Source organism: Rhinolophus ferrumequinum, chromosome 6 (assembly GCF_004115265.2).
Source record: "Rhinolophus ferrumequinum isolate MPI-CBG mRhiFer1 chromosome 6, mRhiFer1_v1.p, whole genome shotgun sequence".
NCBI classification, from domain to species: domain Eukaryota; kingdom Metazoa; phylum Chordata; class Mammalia; order Chiroptera; family Rhinolophidae; genus Rhinolophus; species Rhinolophus ferrumequinum.
Window position 1 is genome coordinate 58,302,385 of NC_046289.1, and position 24,012 is coordinate 58,326,396.

General features: G+C 35.3%; 1 protein-coding gene across 4 annotated transcripts in view; it reads left to right on the forward strand.

Moving 5' to 3' along the window:
* CEP152 (centrosomal protein 152) overlaps window positions 1–24,012 on the forward strand; it is an 82,503-nt gene that overhangs the window by 54,630 nt on the left and 3,861 nt on the right. For 3 of the 4 annotated variants that reach the window (XM_033106906.1, XM_033106908.1, XM_033106907.1), the window contains 8 exons: window positions 2,238–2,519; window positions 4,841–4,972; window positions 9,008–9,658; window positions 12,704–12,833; window positions 16,682–16,849; window positions 20,069–20,165; window positions 21,692–21,795; window positions 23,633–23,789. In XM_033106906.1, coding sequence (XP_032962797.1) covers window positions 2,238–2,519; window positions 4,841–4,972; window positions 9,008–9,658; window positions 12,704–12,833; window positions 16,682–16,849; window positions 20,069–20,165; window positions 21,692–21,795; window positions 23,633–23,789 — 1,721 coding nt within the window. The remainder of the gene's footprint in view (window positions 1–2,237; window positions 2,520–4,840; window positions 4,973–9,007; window positions 9,659–12,703; window positions 12,834–16,681; window positions 16,850–20,068; window positions 20,166–21,691; window positions 21,796–23,632; window positions 23,790–24,012) is intronic. The other variant, XM_033106909.1, reaches the window with a different exon arrangement.

Consider the following 24,012-nt stretch of genomic DNA (forward strand, 5'->3'; position numbering starts at 1 on the left):
TTCTGGTTTCATATGTGCTCTTTCTGGGCTGTGATACCTAATGTGTCCCCTGATGGGTAGGGTGTAAACATAAATGTCAGTTTCACTTTTTTAAAAAGAGTATTTGGTCTTATGGGAATGTGTTTATTGCATTAGATGACTTTGCTTTTTAATGTAGCCATCTATAAATTGTTTATCCACATATTTGAGATGTAAGCAGGTCTTTACAAGAAACTTACTCAATGGATTGGGTTAGCCTTTAGGAAGATCATTTGTCTCTGTTGCTACTCTCTCTATTACATGCATATGACCATTATTTTAAAAATTGGACTTGGAGAATATTAATGTTGAGATACTCACTTGGATTTTGTTTAAAGAGACAGCTATTGAAGGAAAGAGAAGAATACGTAAGCAAACTTCAGGTGGGGCTTGAAGAAAAGGACCGAGAAGCCCTTAGGATGAATAACAAGGGGCTGAAAGAACAAGAAACTGATATTAAACAGCAGGGTGACAGTGAAGTGACGTTAGCCAAAGCTCACCGGGATAAGGAGAAGAAAGAGGTGTGGGTTAATGTTTCTTTCTAGTCACCATGTTTAAACGATGTAGTATTAACTGTCGAGAGACAGTTCTTCCTAAATAGACATATAATGTTTGACTGCCAAGTACATCCTCACTCATTATACGTCTCAGAATTGGGCTCTTTAGCAGCTTACACTAATTTTATTTTTAAAAATTTCTGCCCTCTTTCAACCCGATTCAGGATGTAATAGGTTTTTAGGGCACATTTTTGATTCTTTAAAATAAAACCATGACCTAATTTCATATTGTGAAATGATTCTGATAATTCTAGACAAATGTATAACTAAGAAATAAATAACCTGTATTATGGATTAGAAAAAAGAAGTAATGATTAGGTAGGCTCAGAAGTACCAAACATTACTTCTATTACCTAAGTAGCAAATGAGATTAGGGAATGTTAATAGTTTCCTAGATCATTAAGAACCAAACTTTGATCTTAAAAACGGAGTTGGACACGAAATACATTCTCAAGCTTATTTAAAGTAGATTCTCCAATCCACAAGATTGCTATGAATTGGTGTTGGGGATGCCTCAAGATGGAAGAGTAAACCACTGTCCTATCTTTTGGCCTCCCTATTCCTCATTGCCATCCCTTCCCCCAAATAGCATTTCATTAATCTAGTTCTGGCACCTGAAATTCTTTCTACTAGTCATTTTTTTTAAATATAAGAATATATGTTCTGGAATATATCTCCTGAGCTTCCACAACATATTTAAAATCTCGATGGCACAAAATAAATCCTCTATTTTTGCATTGTTGCAAATTGTCTTTAGTTGGATTTACTAACCAGTTATTTACCAGGGGGATGAGATAAACAGCTAATGTTTTTTTGAGTATGTCAGGAAAGCATAAACTGCTATACAAGGTGGCCACTTCAAGTGATGCAACCCAGCCAGGGCTCTGGTAGCCAGGGAAGCAGTTTGAGACCACTGGATCCTAGGAGGTGAGAAAGAGGAAAGGGAAAAGCAGAGTTTGCTATTTCATAGTTTTGCCTAAGACTGATTGTGTTTGGATCCATCCCACTACTCTGTTGAAACTGAAAAGAATCGTAAGATGGAAGATTGCCCCCCTCTTGAATGCACAGTCTATTCAGTAGAATTTAATATCATAACACATAAGATTCTAATGTGTTCAACTGAGTAAAATTAGGTTCACTAATTAGCCTTACTGAGCGTCTGATTTGTGGAAAGCCTTGTGTTGATGGAAAAACACATATTAATTGCAAAAGTTTTCTTTCTTCCTTGCCTTGCCTCCCTTCCCATTCCTTCCTCTCCCCTATCCCCCCCTCCGCCCCCGTCCTCCCCTGCCATCCCCTCTGCTTCTCTCCTCCCAACCCTCTTTCCTCTCTTTGAAGTCATGCCATCTTTGTAGTGGCAATGTCAAAACTTCCAAAAGGTTGCATCTTGAGAGCAAGATAGCATGACCTTACACAACATGTTTAAATCTTCTATTTGATTTATGTCACATAGATAAGGTCAAAGAGTAATTTTCACGATTGACTTGAGAATATATTTTCATTAACTAAATTTCTAAATCTCATGTAATTACTAAAATAATGTCTCGATGGTTTTCAAACACAGCTGTGGTTGTTTTTTTTTTTTTTTTTTGCCTAGATATTGTAGTTCTTGCTAATAATTTTGAATATTTTCCTCTCATATGATTTTTCCTCCAAAAACAGATGAAACAAGAACTTGTTCAACAGCTTGAAAAGGAGTGGCAATCTAAACTGGATCAAACTCTAAAGGCAATGAAAAAGAAGACCTTAGATTGTTACAGCCAAACTGACCAAGTAACCAACATTGATATGATTTCCAAGAAAGAGATGGCAATTCTGATAGAAGATCAGAAGCGCAAGACCCAGCAAGATTTAGAGCAAGAGAAGGAAATAGCTATCAAGGAGAGCTTGAAGAAACTCGAGGTTGAATTGGAACTCAAATATTGTGAAAACATTGCCAAACAGGTAATGGGCAGGTTTATTTTAGTAACATTATTGGAGTGGTGTGTTGATTAATAAAAGCCTGTAAAATGCTACCATTGAACTTGTTCATAACATAATACTTTAAAATTTTGTGCTTTCTAGGATAGAGAACTTCTTATGCAGTCCATAAATTTTCTTTCATTATATTTCTGTTATAAAGCTGTTGTCCCTCGGTTTTTCTATATATTCTTTCAGTTTACAAAATGTTTGTTCCTTGGAAGTTAGTCTAAGCCTTCAGATGCCTAAGATTAAGGATGTTTTTACAGCTGAATGAAGCACAATTTGATTATGAATTTTTCATATCTAACTTTATAGAAAATACTCCACTGAAGTAGTTATAGATAAGTAAACTTAAAGCAAATAAGGTGCTTGACAATATTTGCATTGAGATTTGCAGAGTTGAATCTGCAGGCCCCTTAAGTGGGACTTTGTAAATCCCATTTTCTGCCAAAAATCAGTGACATTGCCTCCCCCTGAAAGCCCTCAAAAAGCTAGCTCACTTTTAACTGGGCTTGTTACTTGGTTTCCAAGAAATATCGTACTGAGAAAAATATAGCTCTGTATTAACAGAATAAAGATGAGCTATTATTTCTTTTATCTGTATTGTCAATTACCGTGACTATTGAATTTTTTGGTCTCAGGTTATCTGTACACTTTTAAAAATGAAGACCCTAAAGAGCTCTTGTTTGTGTGGATTATGTGTATTTACTGTATTGGAGAATAAATCTAAGAAATTTTTAGAAAACAAGAGTACTCTAGCACACCTTCCATTGGCTGTCAGAGCAATGACACACCATCACGTACCACGTCTCCTCTGGAGAACTACTATTTACTCATGAGAGAATGGGAGAAAAAAAGACGGGTCATGTCTGAATATTATTTTGAAAATAGTTTTGACCTCACAGACCATCTGATAGGGTTTCTAGTCCTCAGAAGTCCCTGGGGCCTCAATGTAATATTATTTATTGTGTAATTATTATTTAGAACTATTACTTATTAAACATCTTAAGATAATAGCCTGAAGTAATGTTTTATAAAATATACTCAGTTTTTGATAAATACTTGAAATTCTGCTTGTTTGTTAAATTGTTCTACATGATTTTATAGGGCATCCTTGAAGTCTGGAAACATAGGCAAATATTTGTAATGGTATCAAGAACATCTTTCATCAGTTAAAAAATAATTTTCTGAAATGTTCACTGTTGAGATTTGAACAGATTTAAGAAAATGTTCTATAAACAAAGAGACATGTTTAAGGGTTCTGCTTTTGGTGTTTATAAAATTATAGATCTTGTGAAGAAAAATAAGTATAGTAGGAAGGAAATATTTATAATAACCTTTAAGGAATATACATTTCTATAGGAGCTTTATCTTTTCCTCATATTTTTAACTACCTGGAATTTACCCGTACATGTACTTAGCATTTTAGTGAGAAATACAGCCTCTTATATCAAGTCTGCTTTTGTGTGTATGTTTGGATATATGTATGTTTCAAAATGAAAATAAGCAAAGATTATTTAAGAATGATCTTGTGGAAACTTGTAACAGATTTTCAACCAGATTACCCTCATAATTTAAAATTTTACCCTCATAAGTCTTAAATTTTTGCCTGAACTGATGTATCACCCCCATTCTTTAGTCACAAACTCATTCTGGACAGCAGGAAGATTTGCCAGGTGTAAAGCCCTAACTATGTTGGTGCTTGCTTGCATGTGTGCATGCATGCATGTGTGTGAGGGTATGTGTGAGAGAGAGAGAGAGAGTGTGTGTGTGTGTGTAAGTGTGAGAGAGAGAGAGTGTGTGTGTGTGTGTGTGTGAGAGTGTGTGTGTGTGTGCGTGTGTAAGTGTGAGAGTGTGTGTGTGTGTGTGTGTGTGTGAGAGTGTGTGTGTGTGTGTGTGTGTGTGTGTGTGTGTGTGTGTGTAGGGTGTGAGGACTGAGGAGGTCGGTGGTGGGAGTACTGATTGAACAGCAGCCCTCCTGTATGCCTTGTCTTTTTCCCAAGGTAAATGGGGAAATGGCTATTGGTACTTTGTATAAAGCTTTCTAAAATAGTACCAGCCATCAAACATTTATACATTCCCACTTCCTGCTGTGGCATTTGCCTGGGACAGTATGGGTAGTTTAGAACAGAAGGATTAAAATCTACTGTTTGGAATAAGGTGGGGTACTTGAAGTCAGTTATAACTGTAATGTAGTGCAATGCAATGTCAAATACACATGAAATCATAATTGCTAGTTACAAATGAGATCCTTTTGACATCTTATACCTCTTTTTACCTCTTTCTCTTGCAACATCCTACAGGTAGAAACGGCTGTGCAAAATGCTCGTCATCGATGGCTGGAAGAACTGCCTGAGCTGGCAGAATATAAAGCACGTGTAAGAGCAGAACAGAAAAAGTGGGAAGAAGAACAAGAGATGTCTGTGGCCAAAAGGGTAAGAACTTTGCTGGAAAGAAGCTTCAGGAGGGCCTCTCGCCTGACCTCTTATCTCAATTCTGGGAATTGATGCCCCCTCCCAGGGTTGTTGAAGGATTAAATATGCTAAGGCATGTTAAGCAGTAGTTCAGGGCTTGGTTAGTGGTATCCATTCTCATCATCATCAAGTCGTTCAGGGACAGAGAATGCGTTTTAGGGTTTCGAAACTCTCAGAATCAGGGAAATAACCTTAACTGTGAAACTAAATTCTGTCTTGCCATATCTGTAGGAGAAATTGAGAACAGGCATTTATCTGTTTATTATTAACTATACAATATCCTTTCATATGCTTAAAGATTGTTTTTTGTGCTGTGCCAGATGTCTGGTAAATAGCCACTCTCCTTTTCTGAGATGCCCTGTTCCTTGACTAGAAACATCAGATATAATCATTTGTATTCTCCCAAATTACTTTGCTAATGTAAATTAATTCTAATCAAAATGCCAACTGAACACAGTTTTGAGATTTGACACAACAATTCTAAAATTTATTTGGAAAACTGAAATGAATGAAGGTTTTTATTTACTGTTCTAGAAAAGTAGTAGTAGTCCAGCCCTAACACAGAATGTATTGGAAAGCAACAATTCAGACAGTATTGAGTCATAAATATAGAATTCTTTTTCATTCATTAGAATACAGACTTCAGAGTTAGGCTATGAATAAAAACTTAATAAATTGTTTCAAAACAGCAGAATGACAAATACTCTTATAATAAATAGTCTTATAATAGCCATATAATCCTTTGGAAAAGTTGTTTACCCAACCCCTGCATCACAATAAAATCTAAGTTGATTAAGAAGTTAATTTTTTTTAATGAAATTGAATATTTTAGATTTGTAGCATAATAAATTTTGAGGCAACAGACACAGTAGCAAAGATAAAGTAATAGGATAAAATATGTAAAAACATTTAAAACTTTTGTAATACAAAATAACAAAAGAGGACAATAAAAATAAGGAAAATAAATGAATCAAATATGAGAAACATTGACATTAATATATGATAAGAAAAACAAGAATCTATGAATACGTGCCAAGGATATTAACAAATAATCTTCATGCGAAGTCCAAATAGTGAAAAACCAATGGCATAATGTTCATACCTACCAGATTGGCGACATGCAAACCCAAACAAACTTAAGGTGCCATTTAATGTCATATGTATAAATTCTCTCTTCTTAATTGTAATACACAAAATATAATAGATTGCAGTGTCAAGCGTGCACTACTCTTCCAATATTACAATCGTTTTGAAAAATAATATGCATAATAGACCTTGTAAATAATTCATACGCTGTATTCATAATGTTATTCCACAAATTACTTAAGGAAATAACATAAATAAAAATCTATTTTAATATTTTTCTTAAGTTATGTGGCAGTACCTGGGTGTTTATTATATTATTCTCTATACTTTTTAGTATGTTGAAATATTTCAAAAGGAAATTTAAGAAGGAAAGAAAAAGAGGAAACAATTTGATGGTGTCTCAGAGCTCAGACGTCAAGAATAATAATAAAGTTGGGTAGAATATAGAAAATAAAAGAGTCAAGAGATCTTAAGAACATAGAAGTCCTAAATATATGTAAATACAAAAATATAGAAATGAGAGGACCAAGTGTTTCTCAAACTTGAGTTGGCTTGAGCATCAGCTGTGGGGTTTGTTAAAGCAGATTCCTGGGCTTTACTCCTAGAGATCCTGATTTAGTTGGTCTGGAGTGAGTCCTGAGAATTTGCATTTCTAACAGGCTCTCAGGTGGTGTGACATTAGTGGTCCTCGGACCACACATGGGCGGGAGTAGCACTATTCTCGGTAATTATTCTGCCACAAAATGTGGTGTTAATATGCGGTGTATCATCCTCAAACCAAAGGGAATTGGCAAGGGCCAAGTCATAGCATCGGCCAGACAGTTCTTGCAGGATTAGATGATCAACAAGATCTGTGGGAATTTAGGGCCAATTTCAAGAGTCCAAAAGTAGTCAAGTTGGCTTGGTGGTTCCCAAACTTTGCTACACATTGGAAACTTGGGTCTTAAAAAAAAAAAAAAATACTGTTGCCTGGCTCCCCCTCCCAGGCTTTATGTTTTAATTGCTATGGGGTGTGGCCTGGGTATCAGGATTTTTAAAAGCTCCTCAAGTGATTCTAAAATGCAATGACCTTGGAAACCACTGAGTCAATAAATGCTGTCAAGTTCTCTTTGTAAAACTTCATGTGAGAGGATATGCACTTTGGGTGAGAATGGTCCAGTCGTCCAAGTTCCATGGGACCCACTATCTACACCCAAGTCACCTGGTCATGATGTCCAGGCATCCATTGCGACATGACCTGTTTTCTCTAAAAGCAGTCTTTAAACGTGTTTCATCTCACTACTGAATTATTCTGTTGGTAGCAAAAGAATTTGACTGTGAATTCTTTTGTAAAGCATATCTTAGATAGTGGGTTCCTTTAGTAAACTAAAATACAATTACTTCAAAATTTTTGAATTATGTACAACTATTCAAGAGCACATGCTATTGGATAAAGGTGTGTAATGTGTGTTTATAAGTCTATATAGGTGAAGATATTTGCTATAATTATATAATAGCAGAAAATTTAGTAAGCAGACACCCTATTTAAACATTCAGAGCATATGTATAGTATTGATTAATAGCCAAGCCTTTGGAGATACCCAAGTGTTCTTTTAACACTGTTGTATTCTTATGCCTTCTTTGGATTTAGTCAGGGAATGTTAGAAGTAAAAGGGACTCTAGGTCATTATCCAATCTGCTCATTATATATATGTGTGTATGTGTGTATATATATATATATATATATATATATATATATAGAGAGAGAGAGAGAGAGAGAGAGAGAGAGAGAGAGAGAGACTCTAAGTGCTACAGAGATTGATTTTAGAGAGAGACTCTAAGAGAGATTGATTTTTCCAAGGCCAAATAGCCCAAAGCAATAATAACTACATACTGCTAACATTGAATCCTCATTATCTGCCAGGCTCTAAGCTAAGTACTTTAAATGGATTATCTCCTTTTGTCATTTAATCCTAAAATAACTGTCAGGTGGGCATTGTAATTATCTTCATTTTATGGATGAGGAAACTGAGGCTCAAAGTAGTTAAGGAATGAGCCTGAGGCCCCACAGGTATTAATTCCAGCAGTTTGTCTCCAGAGACTGCTGTTAAGCACACACTGTACTCTGCAGTCAATGGCAGTGTTGGAGCTAGAGCCCAAGCGTTTTAATTCCTTATGACTTTTTGGTTGTGTGCTATTATTTTCTATGATCTACTATTTCTCTTCTGTTATAAAAGAAAATTAGATTAAGAAAAAACATGACTTTTCCTGTATGTTGTTATTATTTAATGAACTATTCTAACCACTAGAATTGTATTAAAATATAATTATGATTGTCAGCAAGTAATTGTGCAGGTGTATATTATATTCCTAAATAATAGTAAGATTTCCTTATGAGGCTGCTTTTGCGTCATGTAAAAGATACTTAATTTGTTCAGGGCTTAGGTAAAATTTGAGACTACATTTGTATAATAAACCTGATATGGATTTTTGTCCTAAAGTTAGTTTTAGATAATTATATAATTACATATATATTTTTTTTGTCCGTTTAAACTTCTAGTTCTTCATTAAGAAACTGATATTTTGTTTTTTAAATAACGTAATACATAAAATATTAAGTGATTGAAAATGAAGGAAAAGATCCTTAAGGATAGGGTAAGAATGTTTTAGGAATAATGTCTTATTTAAATCGACTGTTTCCCCTTAATTTTGATTTTAAATTTCCTTTTAAGTTCAGAGGTTAACCCAAATAGTTACTGTAGTTTAATTAAAAAATGTTTTATTTTTTATTTATTTTTAACTTATAAACAGTAGAAATTGTATTTCTCACAGTTTCTGGAGGCTGGAAGTATAAGATCAGAGTGCAGCATGGTTTTTTTATTAATGAGAAGAATCTTAAAGACTTTTAATGTACATTGTTATGTCCTTTAGATATTGTTTGCTGTTTCTGAAGCCAAAGAGAAATGGAAAAGCGAGCTTGAAAATTTGAAGAAAAATGTAACACCTGGGAAGGAATTGGAAGAGAAGATTCAATCTCTTCAGAGAGAACTAGAATTAAAGAATGAGGAAGTCCCTGTGGTTGTCAGGGCCGAATTGGCTAAGGCCCGGAGTGAATGGAACAAAGAAAAGCAAGAAGAAATCCACAGAATTCAAGAACAAAATGAGCAAGATTACCGGCAATTTTTAGATGATCATCGAAATAAAATTAATGAGGTGCTTGCTGCAGCTAAAGACGACTTTGTGAAACAAAAAACTGAACTGCTTCTTCAGAAGGAGACAGAATTACAAGCATGTCTAGACCAGAGTCGGAGAGAGTGGACTATGCAGGAAGCCAGGCGGATCCAACTGGAGATCTATCAGTATGAGGAAGACATTCTAAGTGTGCTTGAATCTCTCTTAAAGGATACCCTCAAGGAGCATGTCAGTGGTTCAGAGAACAAGCAACTTTCGGAACGAGTGTCGACTTGGTCTTCAAAATGGGTGTCTGTGCAATATTTTGAAAAACTAAAGGCCTGCATTCAGCAAGCATTTCAAGATATCCTCCCCCTACTTGTAGAAAATGCCGATTCAGAATGGGAAAAGGTATGTTTCTGAGCTGTAAAAAGAGCTGTTAAATGTCAAGGATGATTGTAGAAGTTGCATATGGTATTTTTTCCTTTCTTCACTTTGCAGTTGTGTTTTCAACAGTGGTTTCAAAAATGTTTTGTAGCAAATCCAAAGGGATTGTGTTTTTTTGTGTTTTTTTTTTTTGCCAAGAAAACTTTACTTCTTCGTAGTTTCATAAATATGAGGCAGAGCTTTTAGCTAAAACAAAGTATATGCTATTCCTAAAACAAAGTATATGCTATTCTTTGTAAGGGCCTGAGATTTCAGAAACTGAATAACTCTTATTCCTATTTTGTTTTTTGTGCCTGACCATTTCAAGAAATATGCATCATATTAAACTAGGTTTTCTTGAGAGCTTTTAAACAGTTTGGAAACCTAGTCCTTGCTCTCAAGGAATTTATATCTCATGTAGGCAAGAAATGCCAATTAAATACAAAGAATATTGATGTAGAAACAAGGAAATTGAGGTATGGCTCACTCGCACAAAACTTTGAGGCCCAGTTTTGTTGGTGTACTATATATGTTCATGTATAATTAGTTAGTTATATTCTTCTAGTTGTATAAATACTCTCTGACACCAGCTTTTAGTTTGTGTGGAAGTGCTGATAATACCAAAGTCCTGCTCCTTTGTGATTAAAGAAATTAGGTATGTGTGAAAAATCCAGAATGATACCTTAGGCATTGTGATCAGCCAATTTCAGCATGTGGGATTAGAGATAGGAAAAATATGCTAATATTACAGATTTGTCTGATAGAAGAATTGAGACATAAGAGTTTCATTAAGATACTGTGATTAGAGGTTTTCAAGGCCAGGATTGGGCATTTGGTATTAATACCTACTGGAAAGAGTCATAAGCTAGGAAGAAAATCTCAGTTAAAGTCCCATATTTGGGGATAACTAACTTATTACCTTGGGTAATCATATAATATAATTGCTCATTGTAAATTCATCGGAAAAAGAAAGTGCAAATCCCTGGCCTGTCTTATCCTTTGGGTTTTGGTAGGATGCATGTGATGCTTGGCCTTTCTGCATCCCAGGACTTTAGAGCCAAAGGGACCTGAAAGGTCAGTCCACCCCATTCCAGTTCCCCACAACTGACATTTTTGTTCTCGATTTCACAAAGATGTGACAACTTAGTAGTTCCTTTCAATGTAAGAATAACCGAGTGAGATTATTTCTCATGAATACTGCTTAGAATACTTTCTTGAGAATTTTTGGGGAAAAATAGATAATTGAAATAAGAATCGTCTATAGCAAGTTTTAAGGATGTGAAGTGATGGGAAAATTATGTTTTATGCTTTTAAGTTTGCTTTTCCGTAAATTCCATTTCTGCTATAAACATCAAGAAAATACAACACCTTTTTTTCCTACCATTACTATTGCTGTATAGTCAACCCTGGGTCTCTTTCTAGAGCTTATAATTGTGCAAACAGTAGAAGATCATTTGTATGAGTTAACGTGGCTCACATGTCTATGGAGACAGAATCACGTAATTTGGCTAAGAACTTAGACTTTTGCGGCTTTTGTTGGGTGGGAGCAGATTCCATTCCTGAGAAAAGGGTGGCTTTGAAATGCCTAATCTGGCATTCGTCATAGAGTAATACTTCTGCCGTTTTAAAGCTAACTCAGTTCAGAGCCTTGAGATCCAGCAATGATTATAAATTTGCAGTATATGTGTCATGAATGCAAAGGACTATGATTTATAATACATTAAATTTAGTCTTTAGAACTGTTTATGAAAATTAAAGCAGGAAAGAAATCATCAGTATATATAGATAAAAGAAGTCCTCATTAAAATAAGATACATGACCAAAAGTTTTTTTAAATGGAAAGGATGCAATCAATGAATTAAAAATGAAGTTTCCAAGGAAATGAATGCCTTGTCAAAATATGTTAATACAATAGTTCATAATGGATTAAAAAAGAAAGAGAAACACTAATTGAAATAAAATTTTCAAACTTAAGGATGTGCATTCTTTCTTACCACCAAAGTCAAGGTAAAGCTAAGACGAAAAGGTTTCTGTTTTCTACCTTTTTTGTCATCTTAGCTTTTCTTCAGTTTTGAGTAGAAACTGGAAACATTGACTACCTTTGGGTTCAGCTTTTATTACTCCTTTTGTTCTCAACGCTCTCTATGCTCTTGCAAGCTTGGAGTTTACCTTTTCTCTCTAACGCCTGACCTCTCGCGTCTGTTGGACATTGTAGGTAAGTTTCCCGACAGTCAGTTAAATGAGTTTCTCATAATCGAAATCAAGGCTTCTAGGATCAAGCATAAATAGTGTGTCTTAAGTCATTCAACAAGACAGCCTTCTCCATATTATCCTTTGGGATTTAGTAGGTGTCCAAAATCTGAAACTATTGCCTTAAATGAATGTCTCCTTATTGAATTTACTAGCTGCATTCCCTGTAATTCCTGAACAAAGACAGTGTTCAATACCTGTTAGTGAAGAAATGGTCTTGTGCAAGATGTCACTTAGGTGAGCCTCAGTTTCTCTCTTTAGCATTAGAATTCAACTGGCCTTCCTTTCAAAATGACACAGTATGTTAAAGTTTTAGGAATATATACTATGTAAGTTAATTTTTTTTTTCACTGTTGTTATTTTGAATTCATAGAAGGCAAAAGGATGATATTACAGTTTCTAGTGAATCTGATCCCTGCTGCAGTGCAAATGTTCTGGATTTCCAAGAACAATTCTGATTTCACATAGTCCTGTGGTTTGATCACGTACACCATTAAAATATCTTAAATTCATATATATCTCCTGTCTGTCTTATAGCTGGCCCACCAGTCCTCTGTCACATAGGTTCTAATTTGGAAAATATGGTCATAAGAGACTAGTTCATAGTAATGACAATATTCACATAAGGCCATAAGAAAAATATTGAAAATAGTGTAGGCAAGAATTTTTTCAGGCAGTGGGTTTTTTTCTTTTTTTTTTAACTTTTTATTTTAGCATTTTAAACAGAGAATTGTGTGAAGATTTTTATTAGGCATTAACTGTGAAGATGATCTGTTTCAGAGAAATATGGCGAAGGTCTGTAAGGATCCTGTCACAGGGGTCGCTGGCAGAGGAGACCCTGGAGTCCTGGCCGTCCTTCCTGCACCCACGTCTGGACACCACACTTTGCAAGAAACAGAAACAGAAGCTGGTAATCGGATTTTATTCCTTCCTGTCTTTGGAACATCCATACTCACAGTTCCGGAGGGTTGCTTTGAGGATAAAAGGAAATCAAAGATGTGTATAGTTTTTGAGTGGACAAATATGTACTATTACCCCTATTCAATGTGTGTTCTCTCCTTAGATTTCATTTTGCATTTAGAAGCCAGGGGTACTGTAGGCCCTCTTACTTCAGTCTTTCCATGGTCTTTCCTCCATTCAAAGTGATTTTTATTAGAAGGAGAGTAATGAGAATTTTAATAGAGCAGTCATGTTTTTATTCCCTGGCTTTATTGAGAAATCCAGGGTTTCACATAAAGAGAGTTGCCAAATACCTGAGACGTTTTCATTCAAATTACTGAAGTTAATTCAACCATTTTTTTTAGTGGAAACCTTTCTGAAGTATATAAGGTGTTTTCTGATTTATTTGTGAGTTTCTTGACAGCAGGGATAGTGTCCTTATCTCTGCCTCCCCAACACATGGCAGAGTAAATGGCGCATACTTTGTGTTCCTTGAATATTGGTGAATTAATAATTTAACTTTTCCTTCGTGACCTAGAGTTGTCGTTTTGAAAAAGAATCAATGGACTGTACGACAGCCCTTTGAGGTGTTCCGAGCTCACTGAGGACTGTAGGGCTTATGTTGCCTGTTCACTGAGATCTTTGAGCTAGGAGTGGGCATATCCTTTATTAGCTCCCATCCTTTTCAGGATACTGACCTCTTGTGGCCTCCTCCTTCTCCCCATATACAAACACACACATACTCTTTCAATTTGGAACCTGGAAAAGAACTAACAATTGCCAGGGCAAGTCAGATGTACTACGCCAATAACCTTAGTCTCCACACATTTCTAATTCAGTAGGCAATATTTCCAGAATCTTAGAGCACCTCTCCCTTTCCTAAGAAGTCAGTTGACAGTTATTTTTCTCATCATTCTTAGATCCTTTTCCCTTCAAGTTTCTAAATGGTTGAGAATATCTTATTGCTAACTAGGTACATGGTAATACTACCTTAATTTGTGTCTTGTTTCTTACTTTTCAATGTCATTTTATTTCTGTTGTTATAGTTGGAATAGCCTGAGAATTATATTTTGTGAAATCGGTAGTTTTAGATATTATTTTGCTTTGGGAAGTCCTGTGAATACGAAAGAAATTAGTTTTGACCTAAGACAAGTTAGACAGTAAAAGAATTTATTTTTCTTTCTTTAGTCTTGTTTCCCTAAAAACAACCACATTAACCAATTCATTAGAAAAGATTAAATAACCTAAAACATATAGTAAGTAATAAAGTCCTTTATAATCCTACCACAAGAGAGTGCCCCTATTGACTGTTTGGTTCTGTCCTCCTGATATTTCATCATTTAAAAAAATAATTTGAACATTAATTATGAAATACTTGACACATGCAAAATATCTATATAATGCACATATATAAGTTCTGAAGGTTCACAACCAGGAGCCCTCTATTAGACATAAGACATAGAACATTGCCTGCACCGTTAAAGACTGCTGTGTGTTTCACCACAGTTCATTCCTGTAACTCCCCCACAACATGACGTAACAAATAATTCTGATTTTTAAAAATGATTCTCTTGCTTTTCTTTGTTTCGCTCAAGTGTAAGTATCCTCAAAAAGCTGTTGCTTTATTGTGTCTGTTTTTTAACGTTGTAAAAATGCTTTAATACTCCTGATAGTCTCTGTCACTGGCTTTTTCACTTGATATCAGGCTTCTAAGATTTGTCAGTGTTAATGCATATAACTCTAGTTCATGCATTTTCATTGCTGTATTATATTCCATTGTGTGAATATACTATTATTTATTTATTCTCTTGTGAATGGGCATTTGCCTGGCCTTTAGTTTTACAACAACATCTTAAATGAAAAATACAAATGCAGTGTATGGTACCAATGTGATGCTTCATTAATCCTTTAGTATGAGTGGCAGCATCGAAATGAAACTAAAATGTCAGAAGAGAGCTAAGAATACCTTTGCTGGACTTGTGATTTTTACATCTTCATTTTGGATATTGGCTTCTAAGTCTGTGCCAGTTTGTGTTCCTACTTTATTATATCAATTATATTAATAGGAATAATCTTTTAAAATCATATTTGTATATTATGTAAATTTTATAAGTTCCATATATTACTAGTAGCAATAGGTATTATTTATTGTATATATGCTCTATGCCAGGTACTGTGCCAAGCAATTTTTATGCATTTATACCTCCTCACAGTTTTAAATCTTTCATTTAGAGATAATTTCAAACTTGCAGAAAAGTTGCAAAAATAAAAATAGTTGCAAAGAGCACTCATATATCCTTTAACTAGATATAACTATTGATAACATTTTACCCCGTTCTGTGCTCTTCTGTGTGGATGTGTATGTCAATATTTCACTTTTTCCTGAACTGTTGGAAGGTAAGTTATATACCTAGTGCCCTTTTATTCCTAAGTAATTTGGTGTATATTTTCCCAAAATAGAAATTTTTCTTGTATAACCTTAGTACAGTAAATTTAACAGTAGATGAAAATACTGTATCAATCTATTGTTTGTATTCCAGTTTTGTCAGTTGACCCAATAATGTCTTTTATAGCATATCCTCCTTCATTACAGGAACACGTCCCGGGTCAGGCATTACATTTTGACAGCATGTCTCTCTGTCTCCTTTAATCTAGAATATTAGACTATTTCCACAGTCTCTCTTTGCCTTTTATGATATTGACATTCTTGAGAGACATGTTGTCTGTTCTCCTCTACCCACAGCCCTCCTCCCCAGACCTGCTTTTAATAGAACTTTCCTCATTTGGGGTTGTCTGATGTTTCTTCATAATTACATTACTACTAATCTAATCAGGTTGTGCATAGGTGATGTGTTGTCACATCTGGATGTGCATAATGTCTTTTACTGGTGAGGGTCATTTAAGAACCTGGTCAAGGTGTTGTGCAATTGTCTTCACTGTATAATGACTAGAATTTCTCCCCTCGCAACTAATAAGCTGTCTGTGGGGAGATACTTTTAAGATGATGAAAATATTCTTCTCATTAAAACTTTCCCTTATATTTAGCAATTATTGATGATGCTTATCTGATCCAGTCTTTGCTATGGTGGTTGCAAAATTACCATTTTTCCAACTCCAGACCTCTCTCCACTTTTACCAGTTGGTACTTGGAATGTTGTTATAATCGAGAATCCTCTCCTCTAGTTTGTCTGTGTGGTTATCTATCTATTTATTTATTTATCTATTTATCTGTCCATCTATTCATTTACTTACCTACCTATCTGTCCATCCATCCTATTATTGGTATGACTCATGAATTCCTATTTTTAAAATATTTTGTAAGTCATTATGATACTTAATTACTGTTCCAAGTGTCCCAGATTCAGTTAGTGGAGCCCTTTCAAATTGGCTCCTGTGTCCTCGTGACATGCCTGAAGTTTTTAATAATGTCTTACTTGCTGTCATAGCAAATACCCTAACCTCATCTTGTATGTACCCTGTCTTAGTACCGAAATCAGCCATTTTTTTTTAGTGGGGAATGGTATTCTATACTAAGGTCAAGCATTATGTTTCATAGACATTTAAAAAATTTATGGTATTATTCAATTTTACATATTAAAACACTAAGTCTCAGAAAGGTTAAGTAATGCACGCTGAGTCACACAGCCAGTAAATAGTGGAAACAGAATTTAAACCCAGGTCTTTCTCTCTTAAGTGTCATGCTTTTTTTCACTTACACTGTAGCCTTTAGTCATGCCATCGGGTTTCCTTCCTTCCTTCTTTCCTTCCTGTTCTTAGTCTAAATCGATATAAAAGTTTGCTATCATTTAATTTTTGCAGATAAGAAAAAGACCCTTGAAATTAAAGATTCATGCGGTGGACACTGCTTCCAAGAACTTGAAAAGGAAAAGCAGGAATGTCAAGATCTGAAAAGAAAACTGGAGAAATGCTGTAGACATCTTCAGCATTTAGAAAGGAAGCACAAAGCGGTAGTGGAAAAACTCGGAGGTTAGCATTTAAGGTAGCACTGCTACCATTATAAACCTCTAATCCTTGTTGAAACGTTCAAGTGCGACATTTCAGTTAATGCAGGCACTGCTTCTCTTTGGGCAATTAATGTAAACTAATTTGGCCCTCATTTTTACTAACCAAGTTACTACTGAACTCAAAAGAGGAAAATCAGAGCTCTGATGAGAAGGTCATATTCCTTTCTTCCTTTTTTGAGTGAACAGATATTGAGTGCCTAATATGTGTCAAGCAGTGTTCTAGGCCCTGGAGACACAGCAGTAAACACATCAGACAAAATTCCAGTGTTTTCTTTTTTTAAGAGGTTTATCATCAAGTGAGGAGAACTAAAAACAGATGAATAAGTAATTGCAGCGTTGAGTGCTACTGGCAGTATGTTCACGTAAACATGGAAGAAAAGGTGTCAATTATCTCTTCCTCCTATTAAAGTTAAGGAAGGCTTGACTAAGCCTTGAAAGATGAAGGTCTTTGCCAAAGAGAACAGCATCCTAGGCAGAGGCAAAAGATATGAACAAAACCTTATGGGACTGATATGGCCTCCTTCCAGTCCATTCGTCAGTGTTTCAAGAGGAATTATTTAAATGGGTATCTTCTGCCATTTTCTATCGCCCTTCTAAGAAGGGAAGCTAGTGGGCTTAGAAGGCTGCTCCCTCTTCCCTTTCACTATTCACTTAGATCCTGTGCTCTGTCCTCTTCACATTTGAAATATTTCAGATTCCTGAACTGGTCAGGAATTTTCTTTTACTGCTGGATCTCATATATGATGTCACTGTCCCTGCACATTACCCTCTCATTCTCTTTTTGGCCAAACTCTTCCTCATCCTGCTGGACTCACCTGAGAAGATGCCTTATCTACAGAACCCTCCTTGATTTTCCCCATCTGGGTTAGGTGGGACTCTCCTGTGTGGCCCCATAGCACTTGACTCCTATTAGCATTCTGTATTTGATTTCTGCTGCTTGCCTGATACCCTTTCCAGCCTGTAAATTCCCTGAGGATAAGGAATGTTTTGTCTTGTTCACCCTTTTAGTCATGGTGCCCACTATTTACCAGCCAATAGTAAATGTTTGAATGAATGAAGGACTGAATCTGATGGTCCCAAATAATCACATCATCCAGAAAAGACCAGGTGATAGGTTTATTTTTTTCCTACATTCACCTCTGTCAGTTGCCTGGGCAACAACAGTCACTTCCAGAGTGTTTCTGCTTCCAGTGTTGCCCCTCTCATCCATTCTCCATCGGGCGGCTAGAGCCACCTTTTAGCAAATGACCATTTAAAAAAGTAAATTGGATCATGACACTCGCTTGTTTAAAGCTCTTCAGTGACTGCATGTGGTCTTCAGTATGAAATACAAATACCTAATTTAACAGTCTACAGAAGCCCTTCGTGATCCAGCGTCTGCCAGCCCCTCCTGCTCGTCTTCCCCCAGCCCTCTTACTCTTTCATAGAGCTGTAGCCTGGGTTTCATTCTCTCTTTTCCCTGGTTCTCTTTGCATTCTCTCCCTTTACCCAAATCTCTGTCCTCCCATCTTGATCGCGTTGCCTGGCTACCTCCTCATCTATCCCTCAGTGCGTTACTTCCCAGGAGGCTTTTTACACCACCCCAGACTTGGGTAGGTTCTTGTTAGACATTCCCCACACTGCCTGTAATTCTTATAACATTCATCATCTTTGCAGTTATTGACTGTATTCCCCCTTGGAGCTAGACTTGATGGTGACAGGGACCAGCTCCTGTCCCAGCATTTGCACAGTATCTGACATCATAGCAGGTTCTGTAAATCCTCTTGACTACCAGAAGCTGCTGCCTTCCACCTACTGCTTACTAAGTCTGTTAGAGATAGATAATTATTACCTTATGGCAAAAATCAGTTTTAAGAATTTTGCGATAAAAATTTTAACACCTACAGTTCTTATTGTGATTGCTTAATTCTTTAGTAGACGCCAGGAGAGTAAGATATTTGTCCAACTGTAGATGTAGATACAGTGTAGCTATTGTAAAATTTTATGAAAACCCCCAAAATCTGTTTCACATAATAAAATGACAAGGGCAGTTGGATATGATGATTGTGTATAAGTAATATTTAGCGCCATACATTGTGATCATAAAATCATTATTCTACATAGTGCTTTTTAAGGCTGATATCTTCTATAATTTGTAGATTTAAAAATCTAAGAAAGTTGGTACTTAGCTCAAAAAAAGGTGTCAGGGTCAGAATTTAAGTCATTTGATAGTTTGATTTCAGTGTTTGTTTTAATGTAAGTCTGTTAGTTGATAATAATTTTTGCTGTTGTGGTTGCCTCTTTTTTGTTTCTTAAATTCCATTTCCACTGCTTTGGTAGCATTTACTTGAAATTGATAGAGTAAGAGTGAGGGGTTTAAAAATCACTAGGGGGAATAGAGTGCTTCGTTCCCCAATTTATGGGGTGTGTTTAGAGGGTTGAAAGTAGAATACATGAGGTGCCATGTTCATACTTATTGAATATTGGTATTGCCAGGCTTTATATACGGAAGGTGCTGCACATACATTGTTTTATTTCTGTTCTTATCTTCAAAGTAGGTAATGATATCAACATTTTTCATATAAAAAAGCTCAGGTTCACAAAACTTAAGTAATTTGTGTAAGCTCATCCAACTGGTAAGAAGCAGAGCTAGCGTTTAAACCCGTGTGTCTCTCTGACTTTGAAATTCATGCTTTCTCCTCTGTACCACATGGACTCCATAAGTCTCCTCATCTTTTTAAAAGTAGAAAGAATCAAAAATCTGACCTTAAGTCTGAAAATGGCACCTACTTAAACTTAATTTTTTTAAAAAAAATTTGTATTGAGGTGCTTGTTCAATAATCATTTATGTGGTCATAGACTATATATCAGGGTCCATGGGGAACAGGGAATTAGAAAATCTAGTATGTTTCTACAGAGCATCAGTCTAGCTGGAAAACAAAACACATGCATATGAAACAATTGGAAACCTATTCCAGGACAATGTAACCCAAAGCAAGATGAAGATAGAATACAGATTTTAAGTACTGAGAAAACAGAACAGGGAGTAGTCAGATTAGGGTTCATCAGGGAACGAATGACATGGGGAGCAATTGGAAATTCAAAGTTTCCTCTATAAACATTTGCATTGGGAACTTAAGGGAAAGGAAGGCTGACAAAAAAAGAGATTAATTGACAAATATACTGTAAATGTCTTTTTTAGAAGAGAATAGTAAAGTTGTGGAAGAATTACTAGAAGAAAATAATGACATGAAGAATAAATTGGAAGAACTGAGAACTCTTTGTAAAGTACCACCAAGGTATGCTCTTACTATTTTAAAGAAATTGCTTATTTCTAAGTATCTTTAATTTTTTTTATGTCAGTCATATCCATTGTATTATACCAAAAATATTAAGTTATCTGTATTGTTATATAGTCATGTGCCAAATAGCATTTTGGTTAGCGATGGATCACATATATGATGGTGGTCCTATATCAGTATAATGGAGCTGAGAACTTCCTATTGCTAATGACTTCATAGCTGTCGTAACATCTTAGCTCAAGGCATTATGTGTTTGTGGGGAAGCTGCTGTAAAGAAACCTACGCTGCCAGTCATATACAAGTATAACACATGCAATTATGTACAGAATATAATACTTGATAATGGTAATGGATGTTACTGGTTTATGTATTTATTATACTATACTTTTTATTCTTATTTTAGAGTTTACTCTTTCTACTTATAAAAAGAAAGTTTGCTATTAATCTGGGGAACGTAATTCAGTGGTTACCAGAGGGTAAGGGGATTGTGGGGTGGGAGATGAGGGTAAGGGGGATCAAATATGTGGTGATGGAAGGAGAACTGACTCTGGATGGTGAACACATAATGTAATTTATAGATGATGTGATACAGAATTGCACACCTGAAATCTATGTAATTTTACTAACAATTGTCACCCCAATAAATTTAAAAAAAAAAAAAAGTTTGCTGTGTTACTCCTCAGACATCTCTTGTTCATCCGGTCTCTCAATTGCATCATTTTCTCTTGTGCTTGATTTAATCTTGTGTTGTTTTGTACAGTAACATTCTGAAAATGTCACCTACTTCAGCTTAATTTTTCAAAAAAAAATTTGTATTGAGGTGCTTGTTCAATAATCATTTATGTGGTCATAAATGATAATTGAAAAAGCACCTCAATACAAATTTTTGCCTCTAGGTTTATAACCTAGAGGCAAGAGGCTATATCACACAGTCTATGTGTGTAGTAGGCTGTACCATCCAGGTTTGTGGAAGTGCACTCTATGATATTTTTACAATGACAAAATCGCCTGATGATGCATTTATCAGAATGCATCCCAATCATTAAGTGGCATGTGTGACTCATCGTACAGCAAAAAGTATAAAAAGTATAAAAAAGTATTCCAAAACTCTATCCCCAGGTGATACCGTCTGTTAGCCTATTGTTTTATATCATTTAAGCCCCCTTGATACACACACACCACGTGCACGTGTTTAAAAAATTGAGAATATTGTATAAGCTATTTTGTAACCTTTTATTAATAACATTATAAGATAAACATTTCCCCACATCATTAGATATTCTCCTATAATATGCTTGTAATAGCTGCATTGCTTTTCATCATATGGATTTACCGTGATTTATTTAAATTGCTTCCATTTTTCTCCTATTTTAAATAACTATATAATAAAGATCCTTATATATGAATTTTTTTTAGCACATCTCAGTTTGTTTTATTGGACTACATAGATTTTTTTTTTTTTTAATTAAATGAAGTTTTTCACTTGCAATCTATGCTTTTGCAATCTTTGGTTTGTTTTTTAGGTCATTGTCCGAAGGGGCCATTGAAAATGCTTGCCTGCCGTGCCGTCAGGGGGCCTTGGAAGAACTTCGTGGGCAGTACATTAAAGCTGTAAAAAAAATCAAGCGTAAGTCCCTGAAGAAATTCCCAAGATTTAAGGTGGTTTGGGCCTTTTTTGTTACTAGCAGTAGTAATTTTCGGGAATTTTCAAAACTACCTTGTTCTAGAATCTTACCTGCTGATAGAAGAGATCATTGATACCTCTCCTGATTATACAATAATGGATCATTTTGCCCAAGTAATGTCTTTGGAAGTTACATGAGGATAGTTATTTTTATGTTCTTGATTATCCTGTTTCTTTTTTAGGACATTAATATTAAACTAAAAATTTCATGATCTTACAACTTAAATAATTGGTAGCAAAGAAAATGTATGAGTTTTAAATTAGCAATTTTTTTTTCCTACCAAAAATTTTTAAGGACCATGGAAAATGGATCTTAGTTAGGAGTTGTTCTGTTGTTTCTCATTAATTTGATAAAGGATTAAATCATAGATGTAAATTTCTTTATCAAGTCCTTTGCAATACTAGGTGCTGCTCTATATCCTGCAGAGCTTTTCTTTGGTTTATGTAGAATACCTCCTGGTTTTTAATTATAATATTGCATAGAATGTATGTATATCCCAGAACAATAATCAGTGTTTATATAGGAGAAATGTATATTTCCCTCCTAAAATTGTGTTCATTTTTAACAAAACAAGTGGAAAAGTTCTCAAGTTCCAAATATAATTGGTAAATCAACAGAATCATATGTAGATGTTTTGAAAAATACAGTTAGTATAAATAAAGAATTTGCTTCTCAGTTGTTGCTGGTGCTAACAGAGGCCATATTACTACAAACAAAGAAACTTTTTGTTAGCAATCATATTAATTGGGAAGTGAAATTTTAAGCATTTTGTATCCTAATGTGACGTGTGTGTGTGTGTTGTTTTATATTTTAGAAGTTGATTGGAGATTTTGTGTTGACATGTACTTCATTTTAATTTTTCCCACTTCAAATAATGAAAAATAGTGTCCCAGTTAGTCTTTTTGCAGAGAACCTCTGATTTTCAGGAAAAGCTTACTGATATTAAGAGAGGGTTTTCTCTATGAATTGGAATCTTTAATATAACAGGGATTTGATATTCTAGATGTAGAATGTAGCCCTGGATTTGGTAAAAATGCTAACCTTAACTAATGGTAGTTCCAATCAAATCATGCTGAGTTGAAGGTAAAAAGAGATCTTGAAACCTGTGAACTATTTTGTTTTTTTCTGTGAACTATTTTTAAATGTAAATTTCAGAAAGCAACATAAGTCTCATTCCTCTCCCTGAAATAGCATCTTGTACATCTTTCTCATGGATTGTAAGGTTAGATTTATTTGGATACTCATCAGTGGTGCTGAAAGAATTGAATAAATGACGCAATATGGATTTTTGAAGCACAAGTAAACAGAAGAATATGAGTCTCTCCAGCTCATGTTGCCTCCTTCTGTCTTTCTGTTTGCTTCACTTTTTCTCTCTGGCTCTCCCTTTTCTGTATATTTCTTTTTTCTCTTTCTGTAACTGGACATAATATATAACTGAAATGCATACATTTCTGTGCTTCATATTTATGATTTTTTTCTTGCCTCAGTGTTTGAGAATATGAGAAAATTTCCCTAGGGAATTTCCTTACCATATGTGGCTGTCATCATTCTAAAAGGACTTTTAGATTCCTTCTCCTTTGAGTCTACCAAAACAGTGATCTGAAATATTCCATTTTAATGATTGTAGAAGAGTCTGATGTTTATACTATACCTCCAAATCACGTCATCTCCCAGAAAATGGGTCTGAAGTCTGCCTCTCCTGTTTCTGAAAAACTGGTAATAAACATGCACTCTGTGGGGATTTCTCCACCATCCCCTCCTCACCCCCTCACCCGCCAGGTGACATGCTTCGTTATATTCAGGAGAGTAAGGAAAGAGCTGCGGAAATGGTAAAAGCAGAGGTATTGCGAGAACGGCAAGAAACCGCCCGAAAGATGCGCAAATATTATTTGACTTGCCTCCAGCAGATTTTGCAGGATAATGGAAAAGAGGAAGGGTAAGTTCAGTCTAAATAAACATTGTGTTCTTAGAGTACCAAGACGACATGTTGTCATTTTCTAAGCATTTTCCTTAACCGCAGTATTAACTGTTTCTACATGATCAGCCATTGGGGGTTAAGAGAGGATTAATGGCTTTGCTACCTTAAATGTTGGCAGAGCTAATAGGAAAACAGAAATCCTAGGGCTAAGGAAACTCATTTTTTCCTTTAAACTATATTC